Source organism: Cyprinodon tularosa, unplaced genomic scaffold (genome assembly GCF_016077235.1).
Source record: "Cyprinodon tularosa strain WSP-4 unplaced genomic scaffold, ASM1607723v1 ctg472, whole genome shotgun sequence".
NCBI lineage: Eukaryota > Metazoa > Chordata > Actinopteri > Cyprinodontiformes > Cyprinodontidae > Cyprinodon > Cyprinodon tularosa.
This window is the reverse complement of record NW_024039199.1, coordinates 311,902-329,707: the sequence shown is the minus strand read 5'-3', so window position 1 is coordinate 329,707 and position 17,806 is coordinate 311,902. Positions and strand designations below refer to the sequence as shown.

Sequence of the window (17,806 nt, the reverse complement as noted above, 5' to 3'; positions counted from 1 at the left end):
AATACAATGTTTGAAAAGCACAAAATGCAGAAAATTTTTTTAATTAATTCCATCCTGAAACAAAGAAAACCACTTTTCTGTTCACAGCCAAATGGATTAAAGAGGGAAGTTCGTGATAAAAAAAGCTGAAGAAGAAGAAGACTACAGTAGTAGCCATTCAAAATTTCCCCACTTTCCTTAATGAGCCCTTGGCTGGTCGTCTACAATTCCTTTTTGAGCATCAATCTTTGTACTAAAATATTCTGTCATGATTTGTGGACATTGAGATCTAAAGAGAAGCGTCATCTCCTGGTCAGGGAAAGGGTGGAGTCAGAGTAAAAAAATGCATGCCCAGGAGAAGGCCAGTGGCTGGCAGTCGCAGGGGAGTGGACTGCCATGAATGGCTGCTAATGTAGCACCACATATGCTACTTTTTGTTGTACAAGCATTTACAATTACATAGCGATAAAAGTTGTTGTTAGAGCTGTTCAGCATCTGGCAAAGTCTTCACTTCCACTTGCAGAGGCGCTCCTCATGTGCACGCTGTAGTAAACTTCCCCCGCCCGCCTGACCTACTTGGAGCTAGGCAGGCTCTCATTTGGTCCCACAAAAAGCTGCTGCAACGGTTTTGTGACCATCTCCAAACTCAATATATCAATGTTTTTTTTTTTTTTTTACATCTCTTTTCAAATTCTTGAAATCAGTGTATAATGTGTTTATTTTTAAAGGGTTTACCCGTCTACAAAAATCTTTAGATTAGGCCGGGTTGCATTTTGTTAAATGAATTCCACAAAGTAAGTGGTTAATCATAGTAACTGAGTAATTGAATTTAAACAAGGAGTAATAAGTAACAAGGAACCTGGTTGCTTTGTTAACAAAAATTACATTTGATATTTGCTTCTGTACTAACCAGATTATATATTGGAAAATAACTTTCTCGGTCTTAAAAATTATTGATTTGAGTCAGTCCCAGCAAAGTTAGCCTGATTTAAAACTAAATAACTTTATGGACAAAGGGCATTCTTTTAGGACCAGAATGTTCACATTTTGGAAAAAGTTAATAGGTTGTTTGAAACAAGTGTGAAGGAAGCCATCTATGTTAAGAAAGAAAAACCAACCTTAAACAGAGGGGGTGGGCTCATATTCCAGCCTTCAAAAGCCTACAATTCAGCAATTGACCTGATTCCTTCCTGCTATCATTGCAACCCCTTTACAGGGGAACATTAGACCTTGCCTATTCAGCCAGGCCAACAATTCCCTTTAATGGCACCCTTTCAGAGACATAGACAGGTATGGGGCAATGCAGGCTAACAAAGAAGCCAAAAGACCCCCATTCCAAAGGGGTGGACCCCTTCGTCTATTTCAGTTTGCATGTTTTCTAGACCAAACAAGGCTTTGATGGGCTACTGGATAAAGCTTTGAACTCAATGCTATTTTAGACATTTTTAATTGAGAAAGCTTCATGGATGGGAAGCTAAACGTCTTCAAACTTGGAAACAAAGTCCAATGGATTGTTTTTGAACTTTTTTTGGAATGACAAAATTAATGAGGGATTTAACAGCATGTTTGTCTTACCTCTGTGACCTTTTTGCATACTTTTGTTATGTCATTTTTAGACGATGCCTGGTGGAAGAAAACAACCAAATATATTTAGATATTTTGTTCATGTTATGTTATCAAGTACATTTAGAAACAAACAAATTTCAAATAAAAACAACAGTGAAATTACTAACATGACAAAGAGTCCTTATCCTGAAGTTCTTACCTGCTTGCATTCCCTACGACACTCGCTTGCTATTGCCAGTTCACAACAACCAAGTCCAACCCAGCCATCAGACTTCTTCGAAACCCCTGGAAACAAACCGAACAGCAGTGCATCAACCCAGTCTACCTTCCATTCTCCAACAAAGTTTATCTACCATGAAAAGCCATTGGCAGATAAGTGTTTGTTAAAAGGTGATATGGTCATACTGATGATTTGCTAGTAAGTTAAATAAAAAAAACCCAGTCATATTCAGAATACAAAGTTCTAAAAATACTTTAAATATGAAATTATTACATACTGTTTAATAAATGATCAGTGTTTTTAATTCAGAGTAATTTCCCTTTGAATTTGCTTTACTGGAGGCATCCATGTTTGTCAAAGAACTCTACTGCCACCTACTGGTTTGTGACGTCACGGTGCGGTATTGGCTGTTGATCAAGTCCCAGTGCTGTATCTGGTGTTTGTCACAACGCGCTATTATCCAAGTCATCTTGAAAACATTCTTCTTCCAAATGTTGGCTACATATTACAGGTTTTTTCTCTGGCCAGAAGTTCGATGGCAAATCCTCCCTCTTCAAGTTCGCAATCCAACGACCAACCCGTCCGTGGAGGATCAGGAATCAGAAAGGTGGAATAACTTTTTTTTTTTTCCACTTTTACCCGATGTATTCCAACATCCAACTGCCATGCACGTGGGCATTGTCAGTTTCACTATAGCTCTGGTGAATTTCAATGGTGAAGTCCTCTGGAAATCTTCAATAATTGTTGTTGATTGCAGATGTGTCTATTAGTTCCCATTGATTTTGCTTGTAAAGCGGGGAGAATGGCGCTAGGCTTACCGCACCATGATGTCACTGCCGGAATATGGCAGGAGGGAGGGGTTACTATATTTGGGCAAAAATGGCCGCTCCCAGACTCAGTGATCGTAACTAAAATTATTGTTTTTACTTTTTACTGATTAACACAAAATTCTTTAAATCACCGCAAATGTATTAGTTGTAGGTATAAATAATGATCCATTGGTTATTCCTTGCTGACCCGACTTCTCCTCTAAACCCTAATATCACCTGCCAGCAAGTAGTTTATCTAATTAAGACAGTTCCTCTGTCCGGATATATAATTATCATCTTTATTCTGCACGTGGAAAAGATTTGGGAAAGGAATGAGAGCCTCGTGCTTGATCTAAGAACAAAGTGTAATATTTTGATATGGCTGTAGCCATTGATGTCTCCCTCATTTACAAACATGCATGATGTAATGATGTGATGATGTGGCAGAGTGGAGTTGTATAAAATGCTTCTGCAATGGGATTTGGGGCCACTTCAATCCTGAGCTATCTCTATAGTTATGCTGCTATAGGCTTAGACTTTTGGAGGACATAGGGACCCCCATTTCATCATTCTGCTTCATTCTCTCTCTGTTCTCCTATTCTGCAGAATCTGTTAGTTCAATCTCTAACGTTCTGCTCTCTCTGCTTTTTCTCAGAGTAGCTTTGCCTCGTCTGTTCCTGTTTGGCTGTGACGTCATCCTGGAAAAAAACATCAGCTGTGCTGCTTCTATCAACACCCTTGTTAATAGATGTTGGAGATCGGCCTGTTTTCCAGTGTGGTCCTGTTTCTCTGACCGTGACTGAGTGGATGTGCTCTCTTCGTCCTCTGGCATGGGAGCTGCCTTGGAGCTCGTCTGCCTGGCTGTGTGTTTCCTGGACGGGGCCGCCTTTTACAGCTGCTTTTTGTATCTCTGCTTCTGTCTCCTTGAACCCCAGTCGGCCTCGGCAGATGGCCGCTCACACTGAGCCTGGTTCTGCTGGAGGTTTCTTCCTGTTAAAAGGGAGTTTTTCCTCTCCACTGTCGCTACAAGCATGCTTAGTGTGGGGGATTGTATTTGAGTCAATGAGTCAATGCAATCAACTGGTTTTCCTTAGATAGAAAACTTTGTATCAATTTGACTGTATGATCTGGTTGAACTGTAAAGTGCCTTGAGATGACATGTGTTGTGAATTTGGCGCTATATAAATAAACTGAATTGAATTGAATTGAATTCAATGAGATGAGTCTGGTTTGTAAGCGCTGCCTTCTGTGACTCAAAGAAAATTGAGTAAGATTACAGTTTCTATCAAAATCTGATGTCATATCATGGTCATAAAATACATTGTAAAGTGTTATTGAAAGTTTGTTCTGAGTGAAGTCTCAGGAAAAGAACTGGAGAGAGAAAGCTTTGAGGCGTAAACACAGAGCTTTCCTAAATAGTAGACCTGTAATTGCTCAAGATATATTTTACTTTAAAAGTCATTTGTGAAAGTCAAAGTATCACTTAGTGAGAAATAAGGCAGAATGATACGGAAAGTCAGTAAGTGAAGATGGCACATTGAGGAGTCTGTTTACACCAACAGAAAAAAATCCAAAGAAGCTGCTGGAAAGCAGACGATATTGATCATATCTACGAGCGAAGGATATGAGGAAAAGCTTTACCCTTAAAGTTTAATCTGGAAATACCTGAGGCTGTCTGGAGGCCAACTGTTCAGCAGGTACAAGAGGAAAGGATAAAGGCATCCAAATCTGGAGGCCATTAGGAGTCTGACAGATTTGTTTTCCAAGTTAGAGCAGAAGAATTCAGCCCTTTGATGCCTGCTCTGTTTTTTGCTCAACGGTTCTGCCGTCTGCTTAGGGTTAGGCCAAAACACGCCAGCTATCATTCATCCTAATGCAAGCAGACAAAGACAAAGGTTATCTAGATTTATTGGATTTACGGTGGAGACGCTTTTCTTTACTCATTCTAAATAAGCATTAGAACAGAAAAAGCATGGCTAACTATGTGATTCCTGATCTAAATCTTGGATTGAAGCAAACAGAAAAACACGTCAAAGTGCTGTTTAAGTCAAACTCTATTAAAATACTGACGCTGATGAAGCTACACAAAACCACAGGAAAGTTAATAAATCAGTCAACCAATTTCTTAAAAAAGAACGTCATGTTTTTATTTCATTTTTATAAAGAAGGATTTCACTATAAAACTTTAAAGGAAAAGTACGGTCAGCGGGGAATAACCAATTAGGGTTGGGAATTGATAAGATCTTGACGATTCCGATTCCCTTATCAATTCTGTTAAACGATTCGATTCCTTATCAATTCTCTTATCGATTCTGTGAAACAATGAACTAGGTATGTGCAGTGACATTCGTCTACCTTCGCCTGGGATATTCTATTTCTGCCTGCCTCGGCGAAAACAGTAGGCAGTGAACGGGAGCTGCCAGCCTCTGATTCAGCCAGGCTACCACAGTCATCTAAATCTAATGGAGAAGGCACCCGTTTAATGAAAAAGCATTACTGTACAATGTCGGGAAATAAACAACTCTCCCCCTTATTTAAATAAACGACTGTCACCTTTCTCTTGCTCCCTGAACTTTGGAGCAACTTCGTAGCACGTTTAATAACCCTAAAAGAGGTAGGAAATTGATTTATTTTCAGAAATGGCATGGATTTACTAGGAACCACATTAAGCACAACCAGTCAGTGTTGTGGTCAAGACCACCTAACCCGAGACCAAGACAAGACCAAGACTTTTAGGGTCCGAGACCAAGTCAAGACCAAGACCAGCGCCAGTATTTGACAATAAAATGTGAAACATGATCAAAATCACAAAAATTGATCTAAAAGACCCACATTCACATAAAAACACCTAGATATTTAACACACATAACTGGACTAAACATTAACATCTTTATTTAGTACTTCTGTGTAGTAATCACAGAATTTCAAACAAATAATCAAAGTCGATCAAAATTGTATTTTCTCTGCCCTTCATGAACAGTACATACATTTATGTTTTTTTTAAATGTGCTATTTCAAAACAATGTGCAAAATTCTATAAAAGTGTAAAACTGAAAAAAAAAGCCAATCATTTCTCTTGTTTCTCTCTCATATACAGATTAAAGCTATATCATATAACTTTTCTTAAATAAATCTATATCTGTCACCAAGTTGTGAAATATGTTATGAGACAGATAATTTGTTTAAAAAATAGATTGATCTCCTTCACTGCATTTACCAATGAGACAGGTTATTGCTTGGATTTGAATCCAAGCATCCAATAAAAAGAAGGATCTTAAAGAAACTGATAATATTCTGATGATTAGTGTTATTTCCACAGTTGTGGTCTTGACCGGTCTTGAAATAAAATGCTGAGTCCTCAGCGCCCGAGACCGAGACAAGACCGAGACCAAATGCGGTCAAGTCCGAGACGAGACCGAGACCATCAAAAAATTGGTCTCGAGACCGGTCTCGAGTACTACAACACTGCAGCCAGTGACGACCTACTTCCCACCAGAGTTGCCTTCCATGCTGGTCGTAACTTTAGCTTCTGTCCAGAAGGCATCAAAAACATGGCCTTCGCTAAAATGTATGCCTCATTGTGTGCTCAGATGTTTCTGCGTGTTGGATGCATTTCCTCCCGCAGATCTTATTGCCACTTTACATCCAAACTTTCCATCGGTTTACCCGATAGGACGCCATTTTTTTGTTATGCTTTTCTAGACTTACGCCTGGTCATGTCGTACTTGCTTACTGAATGCTGTGTGCGTTACTTGCGTAAAAAACAGGATGTTACTTACGTACAAAACGCGACGTAAGTCTTGCTGCCCAGCGCTAGGCCTGAGCTGCCTGGAACTGTTAAGAGAATCATTAAGCGAGCTGCCAAACAATGCCATGCAATTGGAACACACATCCATATAACCAACGGATCATTATTTATACCTACAACTTATACGTTTGCGGTGATTTAATGAATGTAGCGTTAATCAGTAAAAAATAAAAAAATATTTTTTGTCGTTTTGTCGTAGTCTGGGAGCGGCCATTTTTGTCCAAATATAGTAACCCCTCCCTCCTGCCATCTTTCAGCAGTGACGCCACGGTGCGGTAAGCCTAGCGCCATTCTCCCTGCTTTACAAGCTAAATCAATGGGAACTACTAGACACATCTGCAATCAACAACAATTATTGAAGATTTTCAGAGGACTTCACCATTGAAATTCACCAGAGCTATAGTGAAACTGACAATGCCCACGTGTATGGCAGCTGGATGCTGGAATACACTGGGGAAAAGTGAAAAAAAACCAAAGAGTTATTCCATCTTTCCGATTCCTGATCCTCCATTGACGGGTTCGTCGTTGGATTGCCAACTTGGAGAGGGAGGATTTGCCATCGAACTTCTTACCAGAGAAAAAACCCGTAATATGTAGCCAACATTTGGAAGAAGAATGTTTTCAAGATGACTTGGATAATAGCGCATTGTGACAAACCCCAGATACAGCACTGGGACTTGATCAACAGCCGATACCGCACCGTGACGTCACAAACCAGTAGGTGGCAGTAGTGTTCTTTCACAAACATGGATGCCTCCAGTAAAGCACATTCAAATGAAAATTACTCTGAATTAAAACACTCATTATTTATTGAACAGCATGCAATAATTGCATATTTAAAGTTCTTTCAGAGCTTGGGCCCAGGTTACCAGCCCCTCTGCCACTGAAGAGCAGCTTTGGGGAGTCAAAGCAATCATTGCCAGGTGCTTCGGCGCTTCACAAAAAAAACACTCATATTGTGTTTGTCATCAATGTGAAAAGGGGGTGTGCGGGAAATGTTCGGGGGGAATCAATCCATTTCTGTAAATAAAATTGTAATTTCAAACCTGTGTAATAAAACTGATCTATTTTACTAATTTAATTTAGACCACAAATAATAATAGCATACAATACAGTCTTTAACAAAAATATATGTTAGACCTATTTTAAGGCCAAAATGAGTTTATATCGCATACTAGAACCGTTTCAGTTGATGACATCATCACTACTCATGCGTTCCATTGGGAAAATGTCACCCGTCAAATTGACGGCCAGTGGGAGTTCTAGTGTTAATGATATTTAGACCCTCAGTCTGTTTTTTTTTTTTTTAAGTCAGTAAAAGAGCAGCTAAAGAGTGCACAGTGTGTTTGTGAACACTCTTCTCTTACCTGGGAGTGTGGAGTTGATGCACATCCAAAGCTCACTCTGCAGAAACAAAAAGGATCATGTCAGCAGCTGTCATTATTAACCCTTTAGAATAGGGATGGACGCTATTGGGATTTTGGCCGATATCCGATATGCCGATATATTAAAACTCATATAGCCGATAACCGATATCGATACTGATGTTAAAGCTGGACAAAAATAAGTAGTCATTGAAAATAGCAGTTTTGTTATCCATTTCTGACACTTTGAAAAATTATATACTCAAATATATTTTCATATGCTGATATCAAATTGATTTTTAAAAACGCGGTATCGATCTATTTTACTTTCAAAATCTGGTGAAATTTCATCGTTCTGTTACAAACTCTCGTGATATTTTGCAAATTCTTGTAAAATTTTGTTAGTAAAATAGATCGATACTGCGTCAATATATCAACATATAAAAATATGGCAACATTTTGTGAATTTTCGGGGGATTTCGTAGCATAACGATAACATATAGAAATATTTCATTAGTAAAAGAGATTGATATGGTGTTTTTAAATGGCAATATATCAGCATATGAAGATAATGTGATATTTTAATGTATCAATATTTTTTCCCTCGTCTTTAGAAGTTTTTAAGTCTGTAAAAAAGAAGTTTTTGAGGAAGAAGAAGAAGTAGTATTTTTTTTTTTTTTTTTTAGACTTTAGAAACTCAGAAGCTGATCAAATATCAGGTTAAATATCGGTGGGGTGGCCGATGTCCGATATTCAGTTTTAAGGCCGATACCGATAGTGGGCCGATTATATCGTGCATCCCTACTTTAGAATGTGGTAACATCATCTCTGGGTGGGTTTCTTTTGTAGGGTCCGAGAAAATTCAACATATGACTTATTTTTGTTATTTTATCACAAAACTTCACAAGGATATGACCTTTCTGTCTACCTTTAGGCAGAAGATAAGAAGACGAGATGTGAGCTCAGTGTCACAGTGGTCTAGCATCTGTGTTTATTTGGTGGCTAATACAGAAACACAGATTATGATGAAGAGACAGGTAGAACTGAAAAAAATCCCTACCATGTTCCTGTAGCTATCAATAAATAAAATATTAAGGAAATGACAAGAAAAACTAATGGTAAAGGGCTGTTGGTGATGCTTTGCATGGACCACACCCTCACATTACACTAATGCTACGTTCACATCTAACGCGATTTTAGCACCAAAATCACTTCTGCTGCTTAATTGTGTTGCTTGTCCGCATTAAGGTCAGACGCGCCTCTAGAGCATCTTTGATGCTCCTGAAGTACGTCCAGTAAAGTGTGTCTAGATGCGTCTGATGCTTCTGCTGCTCCTGTGTTCAATGGCAGAGAGCGGCTTTGCTATATTTGCTGTGATATTGAGAAAGTCCACCTGAAAACATTGTCTGTGCAGTAAGTTCATCAAGATTACCCTCCTGCCTTCAAATATTTCGCCGTCGAAGCCGCTCAGACTCTTTTTAATAGCCTTTTTCAGGGATGTGGTAAAAACTGCAGGCTCCAGGTTTATAAAAGAAAACATATTCTGCCGCCAGGTTTCTACAAGTTAAGTTAATTTAGGCGTTAATTAACTTTTTCAGTGGAGTGATCATAGCACTCTGCATCAGCAGTGCTGTGTCCGTCTCCCTGCCAGATCCCAGATTAGCTTCTCTGATTGGTTGATGTGGCGCATCAGCAGAAAAATGTTTCCAACTCCAACAGCTGCTGCTTGTCACACACCTCAGATGCTCAGCAGCTCATGAGGCGCTGCTTCAGCTGCTTCGAAGCGTCAATATGCTCTGCTCCTGCTGCTCTAGATGCTGCAGGACCCTTTGATGCACCTTGATACACGTCAACCATTGACTTTGCATGCAAACCGGCTGCTTTTGCTATTTCAATGGCATTAAAAAATTTACTTTTTTAAGAACGTGATCCATGTTTGTAGAGAATCAATCCTTATTTGCTTCTGAGAAAAAAGTTGATCGTCATCAGCAAATTGGTAGCACACAGTGGTAAATATAACAAGACCAGTGAATTTTATCAAATAAAACACATGTCTGGCTGATTGAAAGGGTCTTTGTTCCCTACAATGGGAACTTTGTAGGGAATATTTTTATTTCTGAAATTTCTGGGGAACTGCAAATGACATTATTGAAGATAAGAACAGAAATATAGGCCTTGTGTATTCAAGTTTCATTTTCAGTGGAGGTAAACCAATAAGTTTTGAATTCTATCCCTTCTTGTAGACGACTTCACAATTATTTCTCCAGTCCAGTTTGTTGTCCAAGTGAACACCAAGCTATTTCTACTCTCCATCACCTCCACATCTTCTCCCATGATGTTAAAAGGATTCAACTTGGTCCCGTTTCTTCTGACACACCAATAATTTCTGCTTTTTTTCCCCCTTCCTTATAATTTCCTTTAGCCGAGGGTAACAGAGGTTGTCTGCAGCTGTTTGTTTTCAGAATGTTTGTTTCAGTGTTGCTGCTCCCTTGTCCTGCCTCTCGGAGGACAGACACACAGCAGCACTAAACGGGAGCTACTTCCATAGTTTTTCCGCTGTTTCAGTAAAAGTTAAAGTTGGTTAAAAAAAATTGAGATCATACCACCAAAAAAAATCAGTTCATTCAGAGCTTTTTCAGCTAAAAATAGCAACAAATTGCAAGTTTATACAAGTTAGTAATATAATGCAAGAAGCTTGAGAAAATATAGTTTAAATGTTCTTCTTTACTAGTTCAAAAAAGCTGGGGTTCTCAGTGGACAATGACTCCTAGTTACAGGTTAAAATGAACAAATATTTTCTTGTACAGACAGAATCACACAGAGCTTCGACATAAATTTTGTTTCTGGCTTCATTATATTAGTAAAGAGGTCCATAAATCTTTTTAAACAGAGCACAGAGAGAAGTAGGGAGAGCTGCAGATTAAAGCTGTAACAGATTTACTGGGACATGCAACATGCAATAAAATATATCTCCAATTTCACCAGAAAGTTTACAAGAAACAATTATGCAATGTTATATTTAAAATGCAGCATATCCATAGTTTTCTGGATGTATGGATGGAATGCAAATTGTACTTCTAGGGATGCATGATTTATACATTTTTGCATCGGAATCGGCGGTTATTTGTAATTTATTTATTTTTATATACGTTAATGTTTTTGGTCCCAGATTTCCGGGGAAATTCCCCATTTTGGACCACTTGTCCCCGGAAATATCCCAGATTTTACAGTTATATGAATGAGGGGGAAATGTTGCATGTAGGCTGTTATTATGGTAGAAGAGAAGGAGCAACCGCTCCTCTCCAGATCGCTGTGCAAAGCAAAGCCGACAGCTTTCTTGCTCCGCTTCGACTTCATCGGGGCTCTGGGAGAGCATGCGCAACTTTATTAGTATTATTATTAAATTCATAGGAGCAAAACATGAGGAAATGAAGGCTTAATTTAATGACGTAATTAAAACTCACCATCAGCATCCATCATGTTTCTCCTCAAGCATTTCTTTTCATTGTGCATCTTTGTAACGGGGATAATTAAGATGATACAAAATTCTTTGTTCTCTACCTCCAAACTCGGCATCTCTTCATCCAGGCCTGAGGTAAGAAGTTTATTTTTATGTCTTGAGATGCGCTCTTGGAAGTTGTGACTGGATTTAATTAAACTTTTAATGAAACTGATAGTATTAAATATATATTTTGATCAAGATAAAATTTGCTTCATGGTGTGTTGAAGTACCAATAGTTTAAATCCAATAATCTAAAGTAACGGTCTTAGTTTTTAGGTAATATAGAAGAATTATGCTCTAATTTTTTAGTTACTGATCTGTAGTTATGGGATTTTGATTGTGTTTGAGTGTAAGATTGATAGAAAAAGAAGATTAGAAGACTGACAGAATGAAGATTGAATGAGAGAGGTGGAAAAATCTACGAGTAAAACAGAGAGCAGGTAGAAGTCAGCTACCAATAGAAGATGGAGAGGGAGGAGGACAGAGAAGACTGAATGATATTCCGAAATAGGAGAGGAACGTTCCTGGATTTACACTTGATTTTAGTTGTTTAAACATTAATAAATATGTAAAAATGGATAAAAGCATCACTGTCCCCGTTTCCTATTTTAATTCTGATGATATGTTCTTTTTTTTTTTTATATACAAGCTGGAAACGTCCCCAGATTTGACCTCAGAAATCTGGTCATCTTGCCCAGAACACTCTATTCAAAGATTTCTGGTAAATAAAAAAATTGTTTTAGTAGCTTTTCCAGCAATGGGACATACATATGCTCTGAGAGTTTAAGAAAAACAGAGTTGTCTATAAAAGTTCTCGGCTGTCATAAAAGGAAAACGGACTCACCACCGACTCAGGACAGTAACTGGGTAACCTCTGGAGAAGATGCTTTAGGCGTGACTCACTCTTGATGGTTGCAAGCTGCGGCATAAAGCAAGAGAAAGGTCAGAAGCAAAGAAGATCTAAAAACATACCTAACCCTTGAATGTCAACATAGTGGCTATTCTGAATGAGAGAGAGCTATGTCTGAGAAAACTTCTCATGAGATTATCTTTGACAAAAATGGCAGTTTCCAACCTAAAAGTTCAACTTTAAATCTTAAAGGACAGAGAAGCGAAGAGAAAAAAATAAGATATGACTCCAGAGCTGAACCAGATTTTAACCCCTTAAGTAACTGCAGGTGATGGTTGGCTAGCATCAGTCATTTTGTTACACCTTTCCTTCCTTCTTATAGGAATTTTTATTGAACTTCACAGAGTACATGTGATTTGCTACATCTAATGTACGTATTGTTGGAATTGTTACTAAAATGTTTTCACTTCTCATTTCGTCTGAGGAGCAATAAAATATATATATATATATATATATATTTACTACTCAGAGCTGCAGGCTCATTCAACCAGTTTTATGGGGAAGGTGTGAGCATTTATTAGATTGGATTTCTGAAAGTAGCTTTTATTGATGACAATGAATGAAAAAAGTCTTTCCAAATTCTAACATTTGTCATAGAATTTTAAATGGGGAAGATGTGAACTGTTCACAAAGCACCTTGGACCTTAAAGCTACAGTATGTAATCATTTCAGGGATTTATTGACAGAAATATTATACAAATCTATCATCTAAGAACTGAAAGACTCAAGCTTTACGTTCACATTGCCTAAGCAACTTCCAGTCTGTCAATTCTCAGCCATTTGGTGTGAGACTCCCACATCTCAGTGTCTTCACACGCTCTCACTCAATATCCGATTTTTTTACGCTTAAAAATTGACGGACTATAAAAATCAACCCCATTCCGCTTATATGTTATAGAAATAACATGCTGATAAAAAGCCAGTCTGCGTTTTCAACCCAACCTCAGTGCTGACACATGAGGACATGCCAGGTTTATATCCAGTCCGTTTTTTTGTTATAATGATACCAGTATTGGGCGGGGCCCCGAACCAGCACTAAAATGGTGGTATCGACATTGACGAGGACAAATAAGGCACAGATACTATTTTTAGAGCCAAAAGTTTATTTAACTATTGTCACCCATTCCAGGAAGGCAATAAAAAGTTCTACTGGATTCACTTTGTATTAGTCTTTTTCCTGCTTCACAAAGGTAGGCAGCAGCTTGACAAAGCCATGATGGCAATAATTTTACATCCAAGTAGGATGCAGAGGATGCTATCGGTATGGTATCAGCCATACTGCACAGCCAGGTATTGGTATCGGGGCCAAAAAATGGCACAAAACTAGTTTTTGCACCAGCACACCTCTTCACTGTGCTGAGAGCAGCGGAGATGAAGGACCTGAGCCAGAAATTGAAAATAGACGGGGATTTCTGAGCAGTTACTTAGAGGTATTATATTTGAATTTTATATTATCTTATCTGGACTAACATCATTCACTTTGAAAATTAATGAAGATTTGAAGCAAAGCACTTGAGTAAATATAAATCAAATTTACAGCAGCTGGCTTAAGTGATCAATGTGGACACTGTGTGCAGGATCACATCCAACTGACCTCAAATGTTTCTTTTCTCTTCATTTAGTGCTTTTTTTTGGTAAGCTTTAATTCTTGTTTGCTGTAGCTTATCCACCTGATTTAGTCCCAGTTTTAGTCCATGTTTTGCTCACAAGTGAAAAATTTTTACTAATTCTAGTATCTAATAATCTCCTGTTGGAGTTTAGGACTAATTAAATCAACATAATCACGATCTTCTCATTTTATTATTACTTAACTTATTCAATTATTCTTATCTTAGTCCACTGAATATATTTAAAAACTTAACTTCCATCACATCTACCAAAATGAAACATCCAGTGAAGTGCTGTCTTGTGTCATTGAGTTTTTATAGACTCTACATCCTCCTAGAAGGTCTGAATTATTTAGCTGTTGTGTCAATTTGAAAAAAAAAAAAAAACTAATAAGATAATGATTTTTAATCCTTAGCCTTTTACCAAATATTCATACACAGTGTAGTTTGCATGGGATTCGATTGCACTGGTTCCTGTAATAGAACCAGTAATTCAGTAATAAATATTAGTTCCCCATTGTTTATTTTACTTAAACTGCATAGTTCATTTTTGAAGCTTTAGTTAGAGTGGCTTAGGTTATCCAGCTCTATCTCTATAGTTATGCTGCTATAGGCTTAGACTGCTGGAGGGCATAGGGACCCCTATTTCAATTCTACTTCATTCTATCTCTATTCTCCCACCCTGCAGAATTTGTTAATTCAATCTCTTACTATATGTTTTCCTCTCCACTGTTACTACATACATGCTTGGCAAGAGCGATTGAATCAATCTGACTGGATGATCTGGTGATCTGTAAAGTGCCTTGGGATGTTGTAAATTGGTAGCCTTGTGAGACCATCCTGATCTCGCGAGCTTTCAAGGTTTCACTCGCAGATCAGTCTGGAGACTCTCCGTTGAAGAAAATTTGGAGCAGTTCACCAAACGAACGTCCAATCAGCGTTGGCTTTGAGGCGGGTTGAGGTGTGACGCAACGAGAAGCGTGACAGTTCAGTCTAAAGAACATGGCGGCTTCAGCCGATGAAACTAGCGTTAGCGTGGCTATCGAGCAAGTTTTATCGGAATTACAGAGTATTTCTTCACTGAAAGAAGAGCAAAACACTGCTCTGGAGGCTTTTCTCAGAGGAAAAGATGTTTTTGCTCTTCTCCCGACTGGTTTGGGCAAGAGTTTGATCTATCAATTGGCTCCTCTTCGTCGTGGCTCTGTTACCTCATATGCTTCGTTGATCTGATTGGTTTATTTGGCCCGTCTATCACCAACATAGGCCAATCAGCTAACCAGTATTTTCGCCCCTTCCCAAAATTACTTCAACGGAAGGTATCAGATGGATATGCGGAGCAAATCCATCTGGCGGAGTCAGGTTAGTGAATTGGTGCTATAGGAATAAATTGAATTGAAAGTTCATTTTCTTAATTCTGTCACATATTCTGTACATTTTTCTAAGAACATATAAGCCCATACAGGATGAGTGATTTGTGCAAGCCAATGATACTTTAGTAAATCTGTCTGTAAGATTTGATTGAATTGACTTTGTAATGCGCCTTGAGGTGATGTGTTTTAAATTGGCACAATGCAAACATTTGATTTGATCATACCTGCTCACAAGCTTCTTTGCAGGGCGATGCCTCAGCAGCATATTGGCAACAGGAGGAATCTGTAGACAAAGAAATGAAGAGTTAGCAAAAAAATCCTCACCTACATTAGCAGCCGTTCAAAATGGCTCTTCCCAGTCAAAAGCAAGCCGAATGGCAGCCGCCTTCCCTGCAGCTCCCAGCTACGGTAAATCCCCTCCAACTTCCAGCCACTGGCCTTCTCCTGGGCATGCATATTTTGTTACTCTGACTCCACCCCTTCACTGAATTACAGGGTCTGACCAGGAGATAACGCTTCTCTTTAGATCTTAATGTCCACAAATCATGAAAGAAAGAATATTTTAGTACAAATATTGATGTTTAAAATGAACTGTAGGGGACCAGCCAAGGGCCCATCAAGGAAAGTGGGGGAATTTTGAATGGCTGCTACTGTAAGCAGTGGTGTTAGTCAAGACGCATCACCTCTGAAAAGTTAAAAATGTAAAGGAAAAAAGGTCCAGCTCATGTTCTCCTTTTACTAAGTAGGTTTAGATATTTTGTTAATTCTTTCAAATAATTTCAAATGACAAATCACAAACTTTTATGAACGATTCCTTTCTCCACGGATTACCCGGAAACAGGTACTAAGCAGTCTGATGAGTTTCTTTAGCCGAGAACAAAGGGCCCAAAACTGACCTGGGTTGGTTTTTTACAATCTGGGGAAACGCATAGAGCCGTACGTTACAATTGATCAGCTTTAATTGCCAGCAACTGCATTAACAGAGGAGTTTTTTGGCAGGTAATGGCCCATAAAATTGCTGTAAGTGTTCACAGCCATTATTAAGAATCTGTCTAAATTGCCAGGAAGTAAGGTGAGTCTGGCTAATCATAATGCATTCAGTTTGCGTTTTGAATGTCTGAATTACTGACCTCGAGCAGGACATTTTCCACAGCTTAATTAATCAGTAGGGTTGTCACGATACTAAATTTTTCAACTCGATACCGATACTAAGGAAAATACTCGATACTCGATACCATTTTCGATACCACAAGGATAAAAACAAAGACTCCAAAATTCTACAGAAATATTTTCATTAATAAACAAAATACAACAAATAAATACAATAAAGGTTTTTTGCTGTGCACAATATTAAGCAAGCTTGATAAAAAAAAAACTTATAGAATTAAAATTAAGTGTTCCTACCTTGGCTATGCTTTGCACACAGAACAATGACAGTAGCCAAACCGGTTAAGAAACAAAAATAATTCTCAGCGGCTGCACCTCTTACAAAAAAAAAAGTCTGAAACTGAAAAGTTCCCAGAATTATTCAATTACACAGTGTTCTTAAAGTGCATTTTCCTCTATTCTGCACTTTAGATGAAGGACTGCTTAGGTGCCACTGGTGGTGGCACTGCATTGATACTTTTAGAAGCGAGTATTGTATCCGGATACAACATTTCAGTATCGATACTTTTTTGAGAATCGATACTTTTGACAACCCTATTAATCAGTACCGTATTTTTCAGAATGCTCCTATGTAAATTCCTTAAGTCAGGCATACTCTCTACGATTTTTTTTGCCCTTTTCTGGCAAGGATGCGAGGATGTGACGTTGAGCCTCTTCATGCGTCCTGCAACGTGTATTGTACAGGGGCTAATGAGGGGGGATTAGCCTCTTACCACGACCTCCCCGATCAGGAATCGTAAGGTCGGGAGAAAATCAAACAGGTTTGAAATTCAGTCGGCTGTCATAAGGTGGTCGTAGCAAATAAGTCAATGCAGAAACAAGGACTCTTCTTCTTCTCAGAGGAAAACACAGAAGCATGGCGGGGATGCGAGTGAAATTGAGTTCTTTCTTTAAAATTGACAGCCTGTAGTAGCCAGGGTTGTTCAGCCATGGCTTTGTCCAAATAAGGCGTCACCTTTCCTTTTTAGGCCTTTCAGCTAGGGCTGCAACTAACGATTATTTTGAAAATCGATGAATCGGCCGATTATTTTTTCGATTAATCGATGAATCGGACACAAAATATTTTTTTTATATTAACCTCTTCATTCCAAAATAAACATTTTAGACAGAACAAACAAGCACGCAAGTACAGGTTTCTCATTAACTGTACTGGTGCAATATGAAAAATAAATGTTTGTGTTAAAACTACGCAAACTTACATGAGAAATGTAGCTGTACATCCACAAAATATAGGGTATTTTGTTTCATAAAGCGCAAAGAGACAGGCATTTTTGTTTTTAAAAGCCCCTAAGGGATTCAAACAATAGGTCCCCCCATTTCAACAAATTAGGTTTTTATAGACTAGAAGAGTTCTGCCTTTTAAGACAGGAAAGTATAGCAGTTAAAGTTGCTACTTGAGAAAATACTGAACCATAGAGATAAAAATAGCCCTGTGATTCAAATTATAAATTGTATTTGGAATAAAAATGAGAGAACTAGGGGTGCTAAAAAACACATCCTCCAA

The 17,806-nt window shown here is 38.4% G+C and overlaps 1 protein-coding gene across 1 annotated transcript in view; it reads right to left on the bottom strand.

Annotated features, from left to right (window-relative positions):
• The window catches only part of reck (reversion-inducing-cysteine-rich protein with kazal motifs), a 74,024-nt gene that overhangs the window by 44,661 nt on the left and 11,557 nt on the right, over positions 1–17,806 (bottom strand). Inside the window, exons 2-6 of the mRNA XM_038301708.1 lie at positions 15,360–15,418; positions 12,093–12,167; positions 7,750–7,786; positions 1,745–1,830; positions 1,555–1,602 (exon numbers count right to left, since the gene is read on the bottom strand). Coding sequence (XP_038157636.1) covers positions 1,555–1,602; positions 1,745–1,830; positions 7,750–7,786; positions 12,093–12,167; positions 15,360–15,418 — 305 coding nt within the window. The remainder of the gene's footprint in view (positions 1–1,554; positions 1,603–1,744; positions 1,831–7,749; positions 7,787–12,092; positions 12,168–15,359; positions 15,419–17,806) is intronic.